This window comes from Trachinotus anak, unplaced genomic scaffold, assembly GCF_046630095.1.
Source record: "Trachinotus anak isolate AG129_WGS33_773 ecotype Australia unplaced genomic scaffold, CSIRO_AGI_Tana_v1 ptg000042l, whole genome shotgun sequence".
Taxonomy (NCBI): domain Eukaryota; kingdom Metazoa; phylum Chordata; class Actinopteri; order Carangiformes; family Carangidae; genus Trachinotus; species Trachinotus anak.
The window spans coordinates 69063-93425 of NW_027273893.1; the positions used below are offsets into that span (position 1 = coordinate 69063).

A 24363-nucleotide genomic window follows, 5' to 3' on the forward strand; every position below is an offset into this window, starting at 1 on the left:
ACATCCGTATGTTCACACTGGCTGTGTGTCTGCTCCACCACTGCTACTGCAGCTCTCTCTGTTTACACAGAGTTTGCAGGATACTTGGATGTTGGAGTTTTCTTCATTCTTATTTAATTTCTGCTTTATTTTTGACAGAAAATGTCTCTAAAACTCCACTGTCCACAAGTGTCTTTACTGCAGTCAGGTGCTGTGCTGTCTGTGTGTGTGTGTGTGTGTGTGTGTGTGTGTGTGTGTGTGTGTGTGTGTCACCAGTGAAGGTGTAAGTGTGGGTGCTGGTGCAGTTGACAGAGTAACTCCTCCTCTGATGGCTCCTGGATCTGCTCCCTGCAGGAGAACGATGGGACAGGGATCAGCTGTGGCTTTAGAGCTTCAGACATTTACAACAACAGCAGCGTCAACCTACTTGAACATGAGCTGTACCGAGGTCTCATATCTGATCTTCTCCACCTCTGTCACAGTGCAGCTGTGACTGCGGTCCCACTTGTAGATGAAGTTCTGTTAGAGAACCAGGAGCAAACACATGAATGTTCTCAGCATGTTTAATATGTCGTTTACTGCTGTAAACAGTTATTCAAGGTGTGTTTGTCGTCAGTGTAACATACAGTGTGGGTGGGGAGTTGATTTTCTAAATAAGAATTGCGTTTCCATGGTTACTTGTAGTTAAATATACCTAGATGTAGAAGAGCAGCAGGCCCTTGTTGTGCCTCAGTGTTTGTCTGTGTTCAAAATGAACGTGTGAACTGACCTCTAGGATTAGCGCCACAAACAGGTTGACCCACATGACGGAGGAGGTGAGCCACCAACACACAAAGTAGATCTTAGCCCACCTGGGAAAAAAACATCATCGTCATCATCATCATCATCATCATCATCATAAGTATCACTAATACATGTAAAACCTCTTACTCGGTGGTGTATCTGCTGTATGCGTCCATGAAGGCCTGCCAGTTGTTGACTATCATGACATCATACAGCAAAATGATGGATGCCTGAGAGAGAGAGAGAGAGAGAGAGAGAGAGAGAGAGAGAGAGAGAGAGAGAGAGAGAGGTGGGTAATTTCATTCTGATGTATTATTTCATAATAACATTGTAGCTGTTCTTGTAAAATATCACTGACAGTGAGAAGTGACCTGCTGGGACTCCATGATGACTTTGTTCTCTGTGTGATTTAAACTGAATTCAACTTCCCATAATTCCTCAGGCCTCACACCTATATCTGAACTCCATCCAAGGACCCAACAACCAGCTGCCATTAGTCTAGTGCTCCTTTGTCTCACTCATTTCACTGAACTTTTAAAATATCAAGAATTATAGACGAGGTTTGGTGTGTGTGTGTGTGTGTGTGTGTGTGTGTGTGAAATAAGGAGGGGTCATGAGGAATATTCACCTTTCAGCCATGATTCAGCTCAGTGTGTGGGTCAAAGCTGCAGTCAAGCTCTGAATGATTCAGTAAATGAGTCTTCTGAATGAATCTTTTTAGTACTTTTAACCAACTCTAGTGATCGAGGACACTGAAAAGGACAGCTCTGCACATCTTGATTTTCTTTTCTTTTACTTCCTCCTGTTGTTAACCAGCTATCTATTTTGATTCTCCAGTTTTTACCATGCATGTGATCTTGTAGCGCAGTCAGTCTGAGATAGTATATAAGTATAAGATGTGGTCTGGCCAGTGGCAACATAAAAGTTCCTATCATTGGTTTATCACAGTGACTGGCCTTAAGAGAAAAAAAAATGAAATTGAAAATTTTTCAAATTATTTCATACATATATTTTATAATGACATCTTTTCACCAAAGTTGTACTGTTGTCAAGTGAGAAAATTCAATCAATCAGTGAGTCTGCAGCACAAGGATGAAGATCTGACAGTTGCTACTCACAGCAAAGTCGTCAAAGTTGTTTGGCCAGTACTGGAGCTGTTCGTATGTGCCACACTCCATGGTGAAGTTAGAGGTGATGTTCTCCATGGAGCCGTTGGAGAGCACGCTACACACACACACACACACACATACAGTATACACATATTAGCACACACGCACGATCAGAGATGCTAAATAACCAAGTTTGTCCCTGTGTGTGCTCACTGAGTAAAGGAATAGTTCAAAGAGTTCTCTATTAATGTAGCACTGAACTAATTTAACAGTGTCGGACTCATGGGCCAGAGATCCACAAGTTTTCATGCATTATAAGACATGTTGCCTACATTTCCCACATTGCAGCTCAACCTGTGACAGTGTGGTGGGAGAGTGAGGTTTATTATGCCAGCAGGTGGTAATGTATCCTGAGTTCATTCATGACGTGATTCAGAGGAGTTCCACTACTTTAAGCTCAGGTTTGATGAGATGAGCTCAGAAACAACCTGAGCTGAGAAGTGAAGGACTCACAACACGTGTCAGGCTGACACAGGGTTTTGTGCTGCTGACAGTTATTAACACATTTTATATTTTAATGAGAGCAATGGCCTTGGGATTAACTGACTATTACAACTGAAGAATGAAGGAGATGTCAGAGGAAATTTGTGTTTTGGTGTCCATCATATTCTCACTTCATACCTCATCTCTGGAGGAGGTTTAATGGCTCCTTCAAACAGCCAGATCCCAAACACAGCAAACACATAGTACACCACCTGCACACAGAGCATCAAGAAAACATCAACCTTTCTCCTTCTCCATGTAAACTGCTGTCAGGTGAAAACCTTGTATGTCCACCAGGTAGAAAACAGCCTTTTCAGCCAGAAAATTGGACAATATGTTTTTATCAGTGCTCAGTCAAAGTGCATGGATTGATTCAACTTGTTTGAAAGCAGAAGCATTTCTGAGATAAAAGGTTTTCACAGTGATCAGTGTCATATGTTTAGAGCAGGTCAGCTGGTTGACTGAAGGACGCTGACGTCACTCACCACCAGGATCCCAGCAAAGGCTCTGAGGTTCTTCACCAGGTCCAGCAGAGTGCTCGCAACCAGAGCCATGAGCTGGAGAACAAGATGGTGAACGTATGAAAGACACAAAGGGACAGAAGAGACACAGAGGCTGCAGAAGACATGATCCACTGGCTGTGGGTGTTAGTGGTGAAAGGGGCTATATATTGTTATTGTCATTATAAATTCAGCAACTCGAAAGATACTGTAGGGACTGATGCAAGCTGGGTAGTCTGAGCCTCAATGTTGTTACAATATGTACCAATAGTGTTCATCAGTGACTGTTTCTTCTTATCTTTTCAATTAGAGATGAACATGACGTGTCTTTGCCTTAGCTGATGTAAAAAGGACAAATGATGTTGCCATGGAGTCAGTGAATAAAAAATAAATAAATTCTGTAAATTTATAAATGAAGCAACAATTTGCGAAATCATCAACAAAATTATTTAAAAAAATCAACTCATAACATCATTATGTAATTTTATTTCATCATTGGTTTTCATAATAAATAAACTCTATCATTTCTATTTTTAAAAATTCTCCTTTTCAAAAGTTCTTTATTTTGCTGATGGTATTTTGCCCAGTGATACATTTATTTCATGCCACTTTTCATCAGAGATGTTGTCACCTCATCTCGATTTTCAGCCAATCACATGCCCCCTTAGTTTCTGTTAGCCAGAGCAACAGCAACTCAGAATCAGCCAGAGACTGTAATTATTCCATCGTTGCGACAAAGGACATTTTGACATAAAAGTGTTTGCACTGAAATAAAATTATGTAATGTTATTATTTATTTCTGTAATTTATTTATTTATTAATTATTTTATTTAATATTTGTAACTATTAAAGATATTTAGCAAATATTAATATCATTTATTTATTTAAAAAACATTTAACAAACTATTGAGTAACTTTACTGCAGTGTTGCAGTAATGTAACTGTTTTAATTACTTCATCCACATAATGTAACTTATCATATTTGATTACTGTTTGATGATTTTTCAGTTCTTATTTTCATGAAGTTTTCTGAGCTCCATCCTCCAGCTTCCTCTTTGTACCTTGATATCTGGGATGATGCGCAGGAAGCGGAAGACAATCAGCATGTTGACCAAACGAACCATCTCCCACAGAGACATGACTCCATGAGAGGAGGGGTCCCTGTGTGACACACACACACACACACACACACACACACACACACACACACACACAGTTCATTTAAAATGTAAAGTTTGAGTTAATTTTGACATATCCCTGCAACTCAAACATAAATTACTCATCACTGTGGAATTTCCAATATAAAAACAATAATTACAGGAGCAACACAAACTGCAGCTGAATATGCAGACAGTCATTTTAAAATAGTAAGAAAATAAAAACCCACCATTGAGAGTACGGAAGCCTGTAAGTGGCATAAATAGTGATTTGCAGGATCTAATGGAGAAAAAAAAAAAATATATAAAAACAGAGGATCAGTGTTGAAAACCGAAAGTGATCAGTGGTGACAAGATCAATATTAACATGACAGAGGAGATTTTAAAAAGTCATTCATCTGTTTAATTGTCAAATAATTCCACTAATAGCCTTTAATTAATGCATGTTTTGTTTCCCCACTACAACCCTCCTGATGGCTCTTGTAAATCCCACCTGCCCTGTATTTGCACCTGGTCCTCAGAGGTGTAGAATACATAGTTAACATCTGTTAACATAACTCCCCCTGTTTTTGTGCATGTGTTTGAGGCAGATTATGTCACATCTATATTGAAAAGCTGGCACCAAAGCTGCAATAAATCTGTCTCAGAACATTTAACCAAACATGAAACTGTAAATATATCAGTGACGTAGAATCACATACATCGAGATACAGATGAGACCAAAGTGAACCTAAGTAGACTCTGATGCTCCATGTTCAAAGAGCATCTACAACATTCACTCAGTAACTATAAAAGATGTAGCTATGTTGATGTCTGGTTAGCAGACACCCCTTCATGCTGATTTAAAGTTGCACACCGTCTCCAAACACCCTCCTTCTTCCCTGTGATTACACTGATGTTCCTGTTTGTGTCATTGCTGCAAAAATTGATCCAGTTGTATTCACTGAAGGTCCCCCTGTTCCTGCATGCAGTGTTACTGAATCAAGAACATGCAGCACCTTCAATTCTCTTTTGAGGACACATGCGTTAGAGTCTCCTTACTCAGTAGGTGTGTTGACGAGCAGGACGTTCAGGTTGAGCTTGGTTTGTGTGTCATTTTGTTTGCACAAGAGGAGATGTGTTACATTTAGTAAAACACACAAATGTTGTGTGTCTTCCTAGACAAATAACCAAGTCCAGTTGCTTTCGATTTTAAAACTCCTTTGAGATACTATGATCTGGACAAATGAGAATATTCACAGGCTTATTGATACAGGATTTACATGAATCACAGGGGACTATTCCAACTGTCCAAAGAGAAGTTTATCCTTCTAAATCTGGCCTTTAGTGTCTTTTTGCCTTTGACTAAGCTGCAGATACATGAAACTAAATATGAAAACGATAAGAGTGCAGCAGAGCAACGTTACCAAGAGCAGGGTGGTGAGGAAGCCGTCGAAGATGTTATTCCTGTAGGAGAGATACCCTCTCCAGCCGAAGGCAAAGATCTTCACACACATTTCAAACAGGTAGAAGAGGATGAAGCACAGGTTGATGATCTGTCAGGTGGACAGGGGAAAAGAGAAATCAGTCACAGGACCATGGACCTCCAGAGGACATCTGATGAGTCTGCTCACCTCTAAGATGTAGTTGTCTCTCTCTGCTGTGGACTTCTCAGAGTTCAACACAAGGACGGTCTGAAACAAACACAGATTATCTTAAAATATGCTGGTCATGGTCAGTGTGTGTGTGTGTGTGTGTGTGTGTAACTTACACATATACAGATGACATTGGCCAATGCCACTGCGTTGCCAAATATAGTGAGATAGTAGTGACTGAAGATCACCTGGAGCCTCTGCAGGACTGGAGAGTTGTACTGAGGCAAGGGAGGATGCTGGGAGACACACACACGGACGCACGCACGCACGCACGCACACACACACACACACACACACACACCAGTCAAGTCAGCTCCCTCTGTTCCTGAGTTATGGGGATGTTATGGTGCTTATAGGTGTTGCTTTGGTGCTGCTGTTATGGTGTTGTTATGGTGATATTATAGTGCTGTTATGGTATTGTTGCAATGTTATGGTGCTGATAGGTGTTGTTATGGTGTTGTTATGATGCTATGCTGCTGTTATGACGTTGTTATGGTATTGTTATGGTGTTGTTATGGTGCTGTTACAATATTGTTACAGTGTTGTTATGGTATTGTTAGGGTGTTGTTAGGGTGTTGTAACTGTGTTGTTAAGTATTGTTATGGCACTGTTATGGTGATATTACGGTGTTGTTATGGTGTTGGATAATGGCCAGAAAAGCGTCTTTGCAGAACATTATGGAGTCACAGTGAAGTCGACCTTTGACCCTTCAGATAGAATGTTGAGTGAATGGAGCACAGATCTACCTCCTTGATTCGATCTTTATCCAGTTCTTCAAATATCTTCTGGAACTGCCCTCGATCCATGTAGCCAACATCTGCATACTGCTGCACCTCCTGACAGGTTGGAAGAGCAGACAAGACAAGTCATAAGAAAAATAAATAACCACAGGATGCATTATTCTTGTCTTAATGTATTTCATATTGAAATACGTCATACTGAACAACACAATTCACAGTTCACAATTTAATCATTCCTGCTCGTTTATTCTTATGCATGTCTGAGTGTGTGTGTGCAGGTCTGAGAGTGTACAGGTCTGTGTGTATGTGTATGTGTGCAGGTCTGAGTGTGTGTGTGCAGGTCTGAGTGTGTGCAGGTCTGTGTGTGTGTGTGTGTGTGTGTGTGTGCAGGTCGGTGTGTGTGTGTTTGTGTGTGTGTGCAGGTCTGAGTGTGTGTTCAGGTTGTGCTGTGTTGGTTCTGACCGTAGTGATGGCTGCTCTGTAGTAGCTCTTCATCTGGACTCTGGACATCACCTCCAGCACCGCAGCCACACGCACACGCTCCCTGACAGAGAACAAGACAGCTAAGAACCTGTGTGTGTGAGTGTGTGTGTGTTTGGTGTGTGTGTGTGTGTGTGTGTGTGTGTGTGTGTGTGTGTGTGTGTGTGTGTGTGTGTGTGTCTTACTCAGTGGCCCGTTGAGCTCCCTGGCAGCTGAGGACTTGGAAAGCAGCTCTGATCCCCAGTCGTCTCCTGATGATGGACGTCTGGACAGACATCTGGACAAAGACACAAACACAAAGACTTTGACATCCTGAACATTATTTTGTAGTGAAGTTGCCAAGTTTGGTGCCTGGACAGACACCGAAACTAGTAAGACGTATTGTTTTTACATTTCTGTTGATTCTGTGTGAAAGGTCCATATTTTAACTTTTTTTTAAGAACCAAAAACCATCTCAGTGTAGTTTTACATCTCTCTCAGGCTTCTCTCTGGAGTGATGCTTGGTGTAGTGTTGAATTTGTTGAACTTTGAGCAGTGTTCTTCTCCTGCTTCCATTGTTTAGACTTTTATAAAGCTCTGACAGAAGTGGGTTCAACAAGAATGTTGAGCATGTGGAGGTTAGTGTCTGTATTCATGATGAAATACAAATTTAATTGAAATATTTATGTATAGACTTTGTCAGATCATGTCACAATCTAGTTAGACTCCTCTTTTATTCCAGTAGATGGCAGTCACATCTCACCTTCCTGTTCCTGATGGCCTGTTACACCAGGTGCAAAGCAGCACAAAGCACAACACCAGGCACAACACAGGAGTCCTTGCTAGTTTCAGCCCTAATTCCATTTTCCCCAGAGAATGAGGATGTTGTGTTAAAGTCTGGTCCCTTGTCAGATAGTGTCTCACCTCCTATTACAGAGGTTCTGACTGATAGACTCCTCTGACAGAGATCTGTTTCCTCTGCAGCCTCCTTTCTTACTACCTAACAAATCTGCAGTTATCATAGCAATCCACCAAGGTGCAAACTCACCTGGCTTTTAACAGTGATTGGGAGATGGTGGTTTATTGTATTAAAACAATCCCATGACTGATGAAGAAACTAAGATGCCAGATTAAAAGGTGACCTGAAGAAATCTTTTCTGTCCCTGCTAGTCCTGTTTCAAACCACAATGCTGTCACTTTTACACTCAGTCCTACTGTATCCCCAACACTGACTGATACAGAGTCTGCACTTGTACAAGTCACACAGTGCTTTTAAGGGAGACCTTCACTGCATTTACATCATCAGGGATTTTTCTTGGGGATTCTCCAACTCTAGAGAAGTGTGGTGTTAAATTACTGTTGAGTCCTTTTAAATGATGAAGTGTTAATACTGAGGTTGTGATAACAGGCCAGTGTTACTGTGAAGTTGTTATGGTGAGGCAGGTTCCTCCTCCTTTTCCCCTCCCTGGTCTGTGTCTGTGTGTCTGCTCAACTGAACACCTGCTACTCATCATACGAGCCTCCGCTGTATTTAAGCCTGGTTCAGCTCTCCAGTTGTCTTCTCATGTGGTGCTGTTCCTGGACCAGCTCAGTTTGTTTGCACAGCCTGTTAGGAATTTTGCTGATCCTGCCTCTGCCTGTGCCTCAGGGACAACTCCCTGGAAATCTGCCCTGCTCCCCTCGTCTCATCCGAACCACATTTCCACCAACCTTTGCTCACCTGTCCCCAGTTTACCTCACCTGCCTCGCCCTGTCTGTGCCCCACCTACAGTCCACCTCATCCCCAACAGATCCTGCTCCACCCTGATTCTCCAACATTACCTCCCAGTTCTCACACATGTTCAGCCTCCACTCTGCTTCCACTAACACGTCACTGCCCTTCAGTTTGAGTGGAAATTAAACTGCTTTTAAAGCAGCTTTGTCTTGCTGCCTGTGTGTTGCCTACAAAAAACTAGTACTGGGTGTATGCTGTGGCATGTGTAAACACTATCACATGACTATCACATGACAACCTATCACTGCCAAAGGTTTTCCCTTTCCAAAGCACAAGTCACAGTTGTACTGGCACACCCACTTTCCCAGCAGCCATGGTTAATGACATTTGAACATTTGTTTAATAAAAGTGAAGACAAACTCTCTCTAATCACAGGTTCATGCACATTAATGTTGACACATCATTCAACCTTAGTGCTCATGGCCACCAGTAGAAGACTGAGTTTGTACTGGGTGGCGTCCAGTAACTGCAGCAGGATATTAAAATGCTCCTCAGCAGAATGATGTCATACTGTGGGTGTGACTCACCAGTAAATATCCTCTGAACTGGTTAAAGATGATGGCAGTCAGTAGGTTCATCAGACAGTAGGTTCCTGAAAGGAAGTGAAACAAATATCTCACACAAACACTTTATTTAGCTTTAACACTAACACAATAACCTGCCATCACTTCACTATAATAATCTCTACTTACCAATTACACTGAAGGTGACAAAGAAAATGGCGTAGCCTCTGTTCAGGGAGTAGGCAGGGATCATCACTGAGGAGATGCAGAGAAGATGATCAGACACAGGTAACAGTAACAAAGAAACCTGGCTGGTTAATCATGTGACTGGCTGCGTACCGTCTGGGTTGTTGGCTGTGGTGAGCAGCACCAGCAGAGAGGTGAGGGAAGTAGTCAGGTTTCTGAAATGTAACTGCCACTCGCCGTTCTTCTTTGGATCCTGAACAGAGACCAGAGGTGACAGACTGATGATCTGAGACCAGAGGTGACAGACTGATGACCAGAGACCAGAGGTGACAGACTGATGATCTGAGACCAGAGGTGACAGACTGATGATCTGAGACCAGAGGTGACAGACTGATGACCAGAGACCAGAGGTGACAGACTGATGACCAGAGACCAGAGGTGACAGACTGATGATCTGAGACCAGAGGTGACAGACTGATGACCAGAGACCAGAGGTGACAGACTGATGATCTGAGACCAGAGGTGACAGACTGATGACCAGAGACCAGAGGTGACAGACTGATGATCTGAGACCAGAGGTGACAGACTGATGATCTGAGACCAGAGGTGACAGACTGATGACCAGAGACTTTTTCGGCCTCTCGATTAATCAGCTCATCAATGTATAAATTGATAATAAAAAGTCTTTAGCTAAATGTCACACAAAGGCAGATAACAGGCACCAGGATGATGTAAACAGTGGTGGTCCTGGATATTTTAGTGCCCCAGGTGTAGTGTCAGTCAGAGCCCTCCACTGGTCGTAGCTGGATCTACCAGCAGGGACCTTAAACATGAAACTGTGGGCTGCACCTCAAGCTCTGTTTTTTTTAGTTTTTATTTGATTGCAGTTTGGTGAATCTGCATTATATCAAGTCAAGCTGAGTTATCATAATAACCGTGTCTATACAGACAACAATCACTGGATTACTGTTTATCAGACACAAACTGTCTAAACATGATGATTATAAGGAATAATATATATAACCAGAGATGATAAGGAGTGTCCTAGTATTTGGTAAAGTGATGGACATCAGAGGAAATTACACTGTGTGTTCAGCTTCTCTTACCCAGGTCACCTGTACCTTGACCCATCACTGGGTTTACATGGGACACACAGATGATACATGCTAACAGGATCAGTTCATTGGTGCTTTTGCTTTGCATGTGGGTTTGTTGACAGTAAGAAAGACAAACTGTGTGACCAGACATCTATGTCACCAAGAGCAGAAATACTAAATAACTAGTTTTTATATGTCTCATCTGTGTGCAGACAACCAGCTGCTGAGTGACGCTGTGCTTCAGTGGTGGCATTTGCGTTCTTACAGATATTGGAGGGATTTAATATGAATATAATTATTTTTCTCCTGGACTAAACTGAATGACTTGTTTTGGGGGTTTTAGTCTATATATATATAATAAGTACACTGGTCTGACCATAACTTTAATGCTGTTGTATGTTATTACTGTTCTATCACTATCGTTTTACTCTTGTTATCTCCGTCTCTCCTGCCTGTTGTTGTGGTGGTTTACACTTCCTCGTTCAGATAATGTTTGGGCCTCAGGTGTATTTACTTCACATACTCAGCTCTTCCCTCAGGCCTGAGGCCTCCACCCTCCACTGTCCTGTTTAACACGTCTGACATCCAGCTCTAAAGCTCCCATATTTTATACTGTTAAGTTTTGATCCATCCATCCATCCATCCATCCATCCATCAATCCATCCATCCGTCCATCCATCCATCCTCTCTGGAGCTCTAGCACGAACAGGGCATTTTGTGTCGGTCTCTGAGCCTCTCTCCTGATTGGCCGACTGTTTTGAGTGACGCATGGTCAGGCCAACCACAGGTAACAGATTGTAGCCTACTCCTGTAGCTTGGTAAAACTCACTGGTGATGGTCAGTCAGCGCTGAGATGAGCTGAACAAATTCAGACTATAATGCTGCTGGTGGATTTTGTGTGGGGGTAGAAACCAGAACCTCAGGCCTGGTTCCTGTGCAAACTTCTGAGTCATCTGGCAGCATCAGCATCACCATGCATGGTGTTGCAGTGTCAAGGTCCAACACAGGTTGAGGCCTTCAGCTCACTCTCCTTGGCTGCAGGACCCTCCAGGTGGACCAGTACAGTACCAATGTGCATAGAGGCCAGGGGAGCATGTGTAAGCAGCTTATCATTTCTTCAGAGCTCAGACTCCAGGAGGTCGACATCACCTCTATATCATCCCTTAACTGTGGGTGAGTGAGTTTACAGTCCACGCACACAGGCACAGTAATACCTGGTTTTCAGTCCAACTGTAACTCACTGAAAAAAGTAATCCAACGATTGGTAGAGAGTTAAAAAGATTAAAATCTGAAAACACTGTTAGAGAGTTAGAGCAAAACACAAATAAGAGTCTTACTAAAGATCAAACAAAAATATACCAGATTTCTGGTAAACCAAAGTCAGAGAAACCAAATCCTGCAAGTTCCAGAAGTCCTGACGGCTGCTTTTAAGGCTCAGTTTCTGAATACAGGCTGTGTGCATTTCTCTGTGGACTGAGGCTTTGATACTTTCACAATATTAATACAGAACCTAGAACTAATAGAAAACACATTTTATTTTATTTCTGCAATTCTGGACGTCAAGTTGACATCACAGTCTGATATGTCCCCACACACACACACACACACACACTTTGTATTTAACAGGGTATGAGCACAACGACATGAACTCACCTCAGTTTTAGCAAACAGCAGCATGCCGATCATCGTGAAGAGGCAAAGGTGGAGCGCCAGCAGCAGGATGACACTGCAGAGACACGACAACACACTCAGGGAGCGGTAGAAAAGTCTGGGGGGTCAGCAAGGAACATCAAGGTTCTCTGTTTATATAAGATACACTCCAGCTGGTTATAGAGGAGCCACAGGTTCTAGAAGAATGTTTTCTCCTTTCAGTTCCTGTTTGAAAGTTTTCCTCTAATGACTCAGTGCTGCTCTCTTAAATACAACACTACAAGCTAAATTAGGTTTTTAAATTAGGTGTTCATCTGTGCACACAGAGGGTCACACAGCAGATATTAAAGCTTGGTTTACAGGATCTTTATTGAAATGTTTCTTGAGAGCATTAGTTGACTTCTCCCTTGATATATCTATGTACATGCTCCAGTTGGGACGTACTTTTGTAGTGTTTTACACTTATTATTTTAAGAATGTCAGGACAAAGTGATGTGATGTTTTCCCTCCTGTTTCTTTTTTCTCCTATTTTTATTGTAACTTTTTTTTTATTTGTCAGTTTTTAGCTGTGTCAGTGCACTGGTGCAAATTAGCTGTTGAACTCACAAGGTTGGTATTTGATAATGTCAAATACTGTGATATTTCTCACCAATATTATGCAATATGTTTATGATATGATTTTTTTCATATCATTTATGCTGGGCTGTACGGAGATATAAAATCTTGGATATGACCCAGATCTAGAACTAACACACTAACACACTTTCACACTGTTTTTGTTAATGACAGTGTTAATTAATGAGCTCTGTCTCTCTCATCATCACTGTTCATGTTTTGAAGTTCATTGTTGGACACTGTCCCACAGTCACAGAGCAGATCAGTGAGAGGCAGCCGTGCAGGCAGTCTTTCATCTTGAGTCTGTGGCTTCACTATGAGGAAGCAGCGAGCTGCTGACAGAAGTGAGAGTGACCTGCTGTCGGTGGTGGATTTTTATTTACTGAGTGAGGGGTTGAAATTAAAGATAACTGAGCTACCTTCAGGTTTCACTGTAGTTTCTGTGAATAAATCACTGTGCTGAGCTGTCCCCCCAGCCCCCCCTCCTCATGTTAATAATGGGTAAGGCTTTTGCTGTATTATTAATAATGTAATCCAATTACCATTAAAATCAGTCATATGTAATGAGTAATTTAAGTAACACAAGACTGTTACTGCCCTGTGTTTTTATTACATTATATTAAACTCATGGTGTAACTGTCACTTGTGTCCACAGTGACTCACTTTAAATCAGAACTAGTGTTAAAAAACAAAGTGGTTGAATTCTGTAACACAACCATGAAGGCGGCAGTAAAGAGCAGAGACAGGCCTGTCAGTGCAGAGGAGTCACATACCTGGCGATCTCTGGCAGAGTCCTCTTGATGCACTTCAGTGTCTTTTTCATCAGGGAGGAGTTTTGCAGGAGGAAGAACGGTCGAAGGAGTCGCCGCACTCTCAGTTTCTGCAAAAAAAAAAAAAGTTAGGAAAAATATAACATTTGGTAAACTTATTAAGGTAACAAATATTTGATATTATGTTATCTTAATACGTTTTAAAACACATTTTAAAAAATATTGTTTGTCTAACAGAATTTTGTGCAACTGGGTATGTATTACTTCTCTTACATTATTATTATTATCATTTTATATATTTTTTTCCTTCTACTATTTGATGTTGTATTCCTTCATGTCGTATGTTTTTAATGACTGGTTGAAATGAAGAGGAGGACTTTGTATGAGCCCTTTGAGCTTCCATCCTCTCCTGCTCAATTTATATATGTATATTTTCTATTTCTGTTTAATGTCTATAACTGTCTTTACTGTCTTAATGACTATAACTTCTGTGCAAATAAACTGAGAAGAACTAAGAAAAACTGAATATCGGTCCCAGCCTCCTGAATACTGCTGGTTGACGATGTAATGCTGAGCACTAGTTCCTTCAGGAAGCATGAGGAGGCCTCACCTCATCACACACCATGCTGACAGACAACACCCAGTCAATGATGGAGACTGAGATGACCACAGTGTAGCCAATCAGCCACTTGCTCTTCCTGAATTCCTCCCAGCCAATCAAGTAGCTCTGAAGACAAAACAGACAGAGTGAAGTGACGGTTCAAACTGAAAAAAGGAGGAGCAAATAAGAATAAAAACTACCAGATTATTTATGAATATAAAGTGAAGAAATCCATGTGGACACTCTGTCTTTAACCAGGCAGCTTCCACTCCGGCTGCATTCACCTTGACAGCGAGGTCCACAGAGAAGATGATGAGGCAGACTATCTCAATGCTCTCAGTTAACCCACAGGGAGGCTCCCAGGGCTCAGAGCGATATCGAGGGTCTGAGGAGATCGACAGTGAGGACGGGCGCTCCACGAAGGCCAGCAGTAACACCACAGCGATGGTCAGGCCGAAGCCCCTGAGACAGGACGGGACGGGACAGGTGAGATGGATAAGCAGAATTTGTGTGTTTTCTCATCACTTAACCATCCTCGAGGCCACGTTGTTAAAGGAACAGTTTGACAATGTGAAAATACAATTGTGTGCTCAGAGTGAGGTGAGAAGATTAATACAACTCATGTCTGAGTGCTAAGTATGAAGTTAGAGAGAATCCAGTTAGCTAAGCTTAGCATAAAGACAGGAAACTGTCTTTATGCTAAGATCACTGATAAATGCTATAGTGTCAGTGTCAGGTTGCCAGGCAACCTGCACAGGCAACAGGTCATCAGTCACAGCTCCCAGCATGCAACTCCATAAAAGCGCATTAGGTTTTTAAATGTTGGTTTGACCCTAGCTTAATTTTTTATTCCTCAAAATGTTGACCTATTCCTTTAAGAACAGGTCCAGATCCAGTCCAGCCTTTTAGTGATCCTCCTCTTAACAGCTATAGACCTAAAACTAATCCTGGGTCAGCATCCACAACCAGAGACCTGACAAACCTAATGTAATGCCTCCATTATTAATATTATTAACTACACCTGTGCTTCTCCACCCGTGATGTGTCAGAGGTCTGTGTGAAAAAGGATGTGGGTAGTTTTGGTGGGAGGGAAGCCAGTGAGGGATCACACAAACTAATTCCCTCGTTTCAGAAACACTTGTTACCTTTCATTTCTGTAATGTGCCCCAGAGTCAGGTTATGTCTTTCTATTTATCTCCTCTAGTTTTTTAATAAATCAGTTAGCCACAGTTTGCATGCAGCAGCTTGTAGAAATGAGTGAATCAGCTGATTTTCTGAGGAGTTGCATGAGCTGATCACAGACCTGCTGCTGAAATTGTGTCTGACAGAGCTCATTAATCACTTCTGGCACATTCTCCCAGTGGCTGTAAGGTTGTGAGGACCTTGGTTTATGTGGAGCAAGCATCCTGCACAAGGTCTGCTGCAAAACAAATTATTTCAAACCAAAAAAGCATCTTTTAATGAGGTGACTGGGGACTCATATCCAGGAGTGATTTCCTCCTCTGAGATGATGGTTAACACAGGCCCTTCTCAGAGTTGTTCCAAAAGTAAAGAACATATGGAAAGTGTTTAAAACTAGAAATCTCAACAGCAAGTCTCTGAATAATCTGTGAATGAGACCTTTCTCTGCACAGACATTTGACTGGTCATAGTAAGAAAAGCATGTTACTTGTTATTTTCCTGTGTCCCACTGAGCTGTGACAGGACCCTGACACTGTCACTGTGTGCAGCGATCAGCAGCTCTCTGTACCTGCACATACGTGACACTCAAACTTTATTCATCTGTGACCTGAGCGGGTGTTAGAAGCTGTGACCTTACCACTGGCAGATCCTAGAGTAGTACCATCGATACAGGTGGAGCGAGCTGGCGTCCACCCGGTGGTTGATGGACCGATACTGTAAGCAAACAAATAAACTTAATTACTACAGACAAGACAGTGAACAGTAAGTAGACAGAAGCAGGCGAGGGAAGCACAGTGTGCTCAAAATGTGCACTGGTTTGACTGGATGGAGACTCTGTGTGAGCTGTGCCAGATTCACCGATCTGACTTTTTTCCTCACTTTTGAAACCTCAGCACGAGTTATCTGCAGACATCGAGCTAAGATCTGCAACTTTTGCCATCTTTTCCCCAAATGTAAAATCTGTGACCTCCCTACATGGAACTCACTAAGATCAGTTTTACACCAACTAAAATGAGCCTGGGAAACACTGGACCAACCCTATACACATGAATGTGCCTGACGGATTCACTGAGTGATGGAGTTACACCATTGCCCGACCAGCTGAGTGTTGGAGTTTCCTCCTTGGTTGTTGCTCTTTCAAAACGATTTAGCAGCAACAATCAGGGTTGTTATCTTTGTCACTAGATTTCCTGACTTTTTTGTTTTCAAAAAAAGTACCTAGCGACACATTTAGCACCTTTTTGGACAAACCTCTGTTACTGTCAGTAGAGGAGAGTTGTCAGCGATGCCCTGCGAGCACAAGGTCGGGCTTTCCCTCCACACACATGGCAGCTGACGTGAGTGAGCTGACTGATCATTTTATAGTAAATCCTGTGTCTTTAACTGATGTGTTTGGTGTCAGACGACGTCGTGGTTATAAAGTCAGGATTTTAGCAGCAGCTTGAAGTGACTGCTGGTTAACACATCGTCTCAGTGGACCACGGTTCTGTCTCTGTTTCATACATGTCAATGAGCTTTACTGTGAATTCAGCTGAAATAAAATACTGCAGATGTGAGCACAGAGAGGAGGAGAGAGGTAAGCAGATAAAGAGCTGAAACCAGCTGACACTAGACTGAAACCAGGACCGACTTGACCTGGTCTTGTTACACTGACTCGACCTCTCACCCTCACGCTACCTCGGAGCAGCCAGAAGTTCCTGCTCCTCTCTTTTAAATGCAGAGGTTGAACCATGTGACACAGCCAGCAGAGAGGGACTGAAGCTGGTGTGATCCATGTTCAAAAACACTCTGTAGACTGTGGACAAGGAGGAAGACATTGCAGTAGTCCAGGTGTCATGTCATAAAGCACTGAATAAGGAAATACACTGTACTCACCTGTATGGCGTCCTCAATGAACACAACAGCTTGTTGGACGTAGAGTTCCTCATCATCTGTGGACAGACAGAGGAAAGAGTGTAACAGGAGCATCTCAGAAGCTTTTACACATCCACCAGGAGCTCTGAGGACCAAGACCTTCACCGCCCTGAATCACCACCAGCACTGTCCCTCAGTGAACATCTCTACATGGATCCTGAACAACAACACACGTTCTCTGACAGACAGGAGAGGCTGACTGAGGTGCCGCTGTTGGCTGTGGAACTGGTCGGATCAGGAGCTCAGATAAAAGTTTGTTTTTTCTTCAGGCAAAACTGGGAACAACAGAAGCTGGGAGGGTGTGTCCCACAAATCTTCATCTCCATTAGTAGAGATCTTCATCACACACAAAAAAGAGTGTAACACTCCTAACAAACAGAGAGTTAGTTTAATGTCATAGGTCAGTGGTAGAGCTGAGAAGACAGCTGCAGGAGACGGGAAGTCAAGTGATCACAAACAAAACAGTAACACAAGATGAAATTTAGTGAAGCATCACACACATTTAAGAAGTACTGTGTGTGTCCAGAAGGTTTGATGGAAAGAGCTTATTATTATTATCAGGTGAGTCTCCAGCGGATCTCATCGTACTGACACAGATATGTTACAGGTGGGTGGGTGAGACCTGGTCCTCCCACACGGGGGTGCCTTCATGCACAGACCCTCCAGGGCCTGAGCTGTCCAACCAACCAGGGGCCTCAAGAGACATGTGCTTAAATGATTTTTGTCTTATTTTGATCATACAAAAGGTTTGTTAAAGAAAAAGTGATAATTAATTATTGATAAAGTCGCTGTGTGAGGAGGACACCAAGGGAGGAAAAGAAGGGAGGATAAAGGACAGAGACAGTTCAGACAGAATATCTGTGGCTCTGAAACTTTCTCATGACTCAATAACAGGTTTTTAGGTTAGCATGCCTTTACACAATGATGACTGTAATTGTACCTCAATACTGAAATCTAGAGGTATAATTTTACAGAGCTGGCAACTCACTCTAATCTCTTATATCTCACATTAAATAAGAGGAAGCCTCAGAGCCACTGCTTCATGAGGAAATATAATGATGTGTTAAACAGGTTTTCTGTGCACACAGGACAGAGCGCACATCAGAGCACAGTTTGTCTCTGATCTGAGATGATGTGGGTTTATTCACTCCTGTATAACATTATAGCTACAGCAGCTAGAGGAGCTATGGGAGCAGCTGTGAGTAAAATAAACAGGTGACATTAGACACTTGTTGTGAGGTGTTTTACTTTGTGATAATAATGAAGAATAACCACCCTCAGGTTTAACAGGGTTTAATCATCCAGATCATATTGTGATGTGTTGTAAGGTTATTAAATTATTTGTCTTGTTTGACCTTGAAGATAGTCTCATAGCCTAACAACATTCAAATATATAATAATTTATAAATATAATTAAAAACACAAAGCATTCTTCTAATAACCACTTCCTGTCCTGATCCACCAGTTATAAACTTGATGTTTCCACAGCACCTGAGTCTAACTGATCTAGACTCGTGCAGGGGGCTTTTCTTGACTTGATCCAGGAGGTTAGGTGGTGTGACACTGTTTTCTTTTTCTGGGCCAAAACATTATGAGCTCTCACAGATGAATGATGATGTCAGTAATGGTGATAGTGGTGCAAGGAGGGACAAACCATGAAGCAGTGACAGGATGTTGGGTCATGTGCTCCTCCTGACAGCTTACAGGCCTTAAAGGATCTGATGTCCTGGTCCCACAGGAAACCCTCATAGGTCTCACAGAGTCCCAACCTTGGCGGGTTTGGCCCATGAAGGACCGACATTTTAGACAGGAGTAATAATGTTCTGACTCTACTGTGTGTTAGTAAAGAGGATATTAAATCTGGCAATTTCAATATGTCGCCTTTCACTCCTGTGATCCTGTGGCATTTTTCACTATTTTTCTAATATTTTATAAAACATATATATCAAACTATGGCCAGGCTCAGCAAGAGGACTCTGATGTCTAAATGTTGTTGGTCCATGGAGGGAAATAAGAAAAAACAATTTCAGAACTGTGGTTCTGAATTAGACTTTGCAAAAAGAGGGTTGGTGTTAAAAATCTCCAAGTGCAATTCAGAGTTTTAAACAACTGTAAGATCTGGACAAATCTGAAAGTGGCCACAGACACATGGACATGTTAGAGCAGAGTCTAGTATTATAAAAGAGCTGCAATGAAAAGATGAGAAGAAAATACAGTAGAATCTATCAGAGACTCAGCAGAAGCTTGTTCCACAGCTGTCATGTCAGATGTTCAGTGACTGTCAGTTTCCAGCAGTTACACACACACACACACACACACACACACACAGAGACGTGATGACTCACTTCTGTCTGCACACACAAACATTCTCTCACACACATCCAGAGCTGCTGGCTCCGTGCGTCACTGCAGGATGTGTCATGGTGGTGGAGGTGGAGGTGGTGGGTGCCAGGTGACAGGGCAACACTTAAAACGGCTGCAACACTGCTGACACACACCCAACACACAACACAATGCACTTCTCACACTTTTCACACACTGCAGCACCAGAAATGAAAATATCACACCAAAGAGAAACTGTCAGAAAATCCTCTTCTCCGACTCTGAACTTCACTGACATGAATTATCTCTGAAACAATATTATATTATATTCTCCTGTATGTAAATATGAGTTTATGTAGCCAACAATATAATATATTACAGATAGTAATATATAATACTGTATATATGACCTTTAAATCTATAGGCCTCTTTGGAAAAAGAATAAAACACACTGCTGGTTTCATCTCTCTGGTAAAGTGACATCTGGCTGTAAGGTCCATTTTTATTTATTCTGACATGACATTAAACCATAGTCTGTAAATAAAGATGGACGTAGCCTCGGTGACATCACCCACAGGTTTCTGAAGAGTTCTATAAAATTCAGCCTGTACAGTTGTCATGAAGGAGGAAATTAGCAGTTTTTGTCCCAGGCTGTAAACATGTTTATTTCTGCTGAAAAGTTGGACATTTGAACATGGGAGTCTGTGGGGACTGACTCACTGTTGGAGCCAGACTCTGGTGGCCAAGGATCTACTTATGTGCTGTATCCAGCATTTTGCTGAATATTCATATTTCATCATGCAGTTCACAGGGACAGAACTGAATAAAGAGGAAGAGAGTGTTAGTCTGACTATTACTGATAAGTGTAAAACAAATGTGAAACCAGTGACTACAAGTTTATACGCAGTATGCCCCCTCCACTTCTGTGACACAGGTTACATCACAGAGTTTCATGCTGTGCATTAACATACTGTGTATATATCTGTAGCAGTTTTTAAAATGAAGTGCTAAAGGAACAGAAAATGAATAATGTTTGTAATATACAGGTGTCTGTGTGCAGCATACAAATAAGATAACCTTGTCTTTGCACGTTAGTGTCATTACAATAAATAGATAAATGTTCTAGTTCTCTTTCATTTTCCCCTGTTATTTTCACTGTGAGTTTTCATCACTGAATTATGAAACCTCACTGCTAACGATAGAAAATCTGAAAAATAAGTGGCAACCTCTACAGTACGCAGCAGCGATTCAGGTTTTCAGGTTTTCAAACACCACAAATGACAATTGTACTCTACTGTTGGAGCAGCAGTGTGTAACCACCAGGGACCCTTGGGAGACCCCAAACATTTACATGGTTTGCCTTTTTCGTGTGCCTCTGACAGTACACTGGCATTTACTGCACGCTAGCTGGCCTGTTAGCTTGTCTGTTAGCATATTAGCCATATTGCTAAATTTTAGCTGAATCAGTGTTTTAGAGATGACCTTTGATCACACAGAAACAATTCATCAGTGGAAAGATGGTTTCATCTCCTCATGTTCCTCTGTTGGTGCTGTACTTTAACACACTCACAGTTTAGCTGCCCTCATTTCATTATTTCTCTGATTTTGCTGCCAGACAGATGAATATAAACCCAACCGGTCGAGGCAGACGGCCGCCCACCCTGAGCCCGGTTCTGTTGGAGGTTTCTTCCTGTTAAAAGGGAGTTTTTCCTCCCCCCTGTCACCAAGCGCTTGCTCTTTGTGGGAACTGTTGGGTTTTTCTCTGTAACAAAGTAAGGTCTTGACCTGACCCTGTAAAGAGCCTTGAGATAATGTATATTATGATTTGGCGCTATACAAATAAAATTGAATTGAATTGAATTGAATTGAATTGAACTAGCACGAGCACACAGACCAAACAGACACACACTTCTTACACCTGACAGACTTCACTGAGCGTGTTTCTGACTGAAGATTCCTGCAGTGTGTAGCTCACACTGTGACGCAGCTTTCACATGAAAGTTTTGAGTGTTCATTTCATTTTTAGCTTCACTGAATAAAGCATTTGTACTCTACAACTGAGACAATTAGTTGATTGGCAGAAAATGACCAACACTGCTGATACCCCATGAATCAGTTCTGTGGTCCCTGCTGCTCTTTTCTCCTGTTTTACATTACTGTAAACTGAGTATATATTTGGTGTTGGACTGTTTGTTGGACAAAACAAGACATTGGAGAATAGACAGACTGGTCTGAGCTGACAGAAAGGCTACGGTCACTCAGATAACCACTCTTTACAACTGTGGTGAACAGAAAAGCTTCAGAGTGAACAACATGTCCAACCTTGAGGTGGATGGACTACAACAGCAGAGACCACGTCAGGTTCCACTTCCTGTCACCAAGAACAGAAACCTGAGGCTGCAGTGGAGACAGGCTCACCAACACTGGACAGGTGAAGACCTGGTCTGATGGATCTGGATTTCTGCCGAGGCAGCAGATGGGTGGGTCACAGTTTACACAACATGAATGCATGGCTTCATCCTGCCTGTTCAGGCTGCTGCTGGTGGTGTAATAGTGTGAAGTGTGTTTCCTGAAAATACATAAGGTTCCTTAACAGGTAAACAGATAATATCAACAGTGCCATTTGAATGCCACGGTCTATCTGAGTATTGTTGCTGACCATGTGCATCCTTTCATGGCCACAGTCTACCATCCTCTAAAGGCTCCTTGCAGGAGGATCATGCTCCATGTCACACAGCACTCATCATCTGAAGCTGCTGTCACAAACATGACGGTGAGTTCAGTGACCTACACAGTCTCCAGATCTCAGTCCAGGGAAACACCTCTGGGATGTGGCAGCATGAACGTGCAGCCGACAAATCTGCACCATCTGTGTGATGCTGTCATGTCAACATGGAGCAGGAGCCGTATCTCTAATAAAGTGACCTCTGAGTGCGTACCACAGCTGTATAACAGCTGGGACCAGATCTCCTCAGTAGACAGTAGAGCTGTGTCCAGGTGCTGTGATGCTCTCTGTCACAGTAACTGCACTGAATCTGAGTTTACAAAAAATGAATATTAAGTTACCGTGATGTTTATTAAATGTGTCACCACAGCAACACTGCTCTACTCTGATTGAAAATGTGTGACCTCATGTTTGTGTGACTCACACATTAATTCATCAGTAATAATATTCCAATACAATAACATAACACGGACCAAAAAAGCGGAGAACAGACCCCCAGGGGCCCATGATTCACTGTGTAAAGGATTGTGGTAATTTGTGACCATGCATCACTAAATTTCACTGTGAACTGAATTATTACCTCAACTTGAGGCCCCATCTTCTACAAGGGTCCTAAAATCAAAACCTAGATGTATTTAAGTTGTTAAATGAACTTTGACAATACTTTATGCAAACTCTTCTATGAATCTGTTTAATGTGTTTAGTTGATGGTAAGGGCCTAAGGATAAACAATACAGAGAGGTACTAATGATGTTATTGGGGCCCTCAGCACGTTTAACCAGCCACACAGATTTTATTTGGGTTTTGAACTTTACTCAAGGCCTTTGACTAGTAATTAAATATATTTACATGGTATTTGTAGAATGTGAATCTTCTTCCACATTTGTTTTGTACCAACAACCAGGCCGAGTCACCTGTCTTCACACATTCCTCAAGTCACTAAACTCTTCCTCACCCCCTCCACTCACCTGTGTCCCTCTCGACACTACACGACTCCCGGGCGACAGAGTAAGACATCCGTCTGCTGCCCGGGGCCCCATCGTGCCCTGGGCCCGGCCGGGTGCCATAATCCTCGGGGGCTCCGTTGACACTCCCGGTCAGCAGACCGTCCGTTTCCATCCAGGAAATCAACAGCGGGTCCAGCACCGCTCCTCAGCGGCCAGAGTGACAGCGGCAGGTCCGACTGGAGACGGTGTGGAGCCGGAGTTGAGCCGGAGTTGAGCCGAGTTTAGTTCAGTTCAGTCACTAACTATAGAAACTTCAAATGTCTCAAACAACAAGCAGACTATGGCAGAGGAGCTCGAACTGTTTTTAGGAAGTCACCCCTCTTCTTCGCTCCTCCCCCCTCCCTCTAGTATCACTTTACACTAACTTTAAAAACAAACTCCACCTACAGCGTCAGAGCATGTGCTGCAGATTACAGTCAGATTTACAGTGAGGACAGTGAAGGGGACATGAGGGGACAGTGAAGGGGACATGAGGAGACATGAGGGGACAGTGGAGGGGACATGAGGAGACATGAGGGGACATGAGGGGACATGAGGGGAGTCTCCTGTGAGGACAACAGTAGGAGCATAAACATCCCCACAGTAAATCTGCAGCTGCCTCACGTCATGTTGATCTGGGCCTGTGAGCAGGACCCCTTCAGGAACACACCAGGAAACGAGCCGCAGTCGGGAAACACAGGCTTCCTGCAGGTTTCAACAAGTCACATTTAAGAGTTTTAAAGACCATTATGAGTTCAAATTGCAAAGTAAATGAACTTCATTCACATTCAGCTGTAACTCCTGTGGTCCAGTCAAGCCCATGGTGAACAGTTTGAATCCAGAGAGGTTTTAATCGCCTTAACCTAAAAAACATATACTGCTGGAATTTCACACATATAAGGATCAGCCTGGTGTTCCATGTGAACAGAAGCTGCATTAAAGGTCCATATTTTAACTTCTCCAGTGTTTTATCTGAAGTGTTGATCTCCATCAGAAGATGGAGAGACCAAAAACCATGTCAGTGTAGTTTTACATCTCCTCTCTCAGGCTTCTCTCTGGAGCTCCATTAACATAAGGTCAGTCAGCCAATCAGAAGAGAGGTTCTGAGGCTCCGAATCTCTCTTCTGATTGGTT

General features: G+C 42.5%; 1 protein-coding gene across 2 annotated transcripts; it reads right to left on the reverse strand.

The window, feature by feature from the left end:
* Positions 1-164: 164 nt before the first annotated feature.
* Positions 165-23732, reverse strand: tpcn2 (two pore segment channel 2). Of its 2 annotated transcripts, none has more exons than XM_071472917.1 (25): positions 23212-23732; positions 17158-17213; positions 15920-15996; positions 14385-14562; positions 14110-14226; positions 13503-13609; positions 12118-12190; positions 9521-9620; positions 9371-9436; positions 9206-9270; positions 7111-7202; positions 6908-6989; positions 6452-6541; positions 5894-5941; positions 5685-5744; positions 5478-5606; positions 4302-4351; positions 3976-4075; positions 2900-2971; positions 2553-2626; positions 1881-1986; positions 910-992; positions 749-830; positions 407-498; positions 165-327 (listed from the first exon to the last, which is right to left on the reverse strand). In XM_071472917.1, exons 1-25 carry the CDS (start codon positions 23360-23362, stop codon positions 249-251), a joined length of 2229 nt encoding a protein of 742 aa, XP_071329018.1. In that variant the 5' UTR covers positions 23363-23732; the 3' UTR covers positions 165-248. The 2 variants fall into 2 exon arrangements, with proteins under 2 accessions (XP_071329018.1, XP_071329017.1); XM_071472916.1 differs by having other exon boundaries at positions 5822-5941; positions 23212-23727.
* Between the last annotated feature and the right edge of the window lie 631 nt (positions 23733-24363).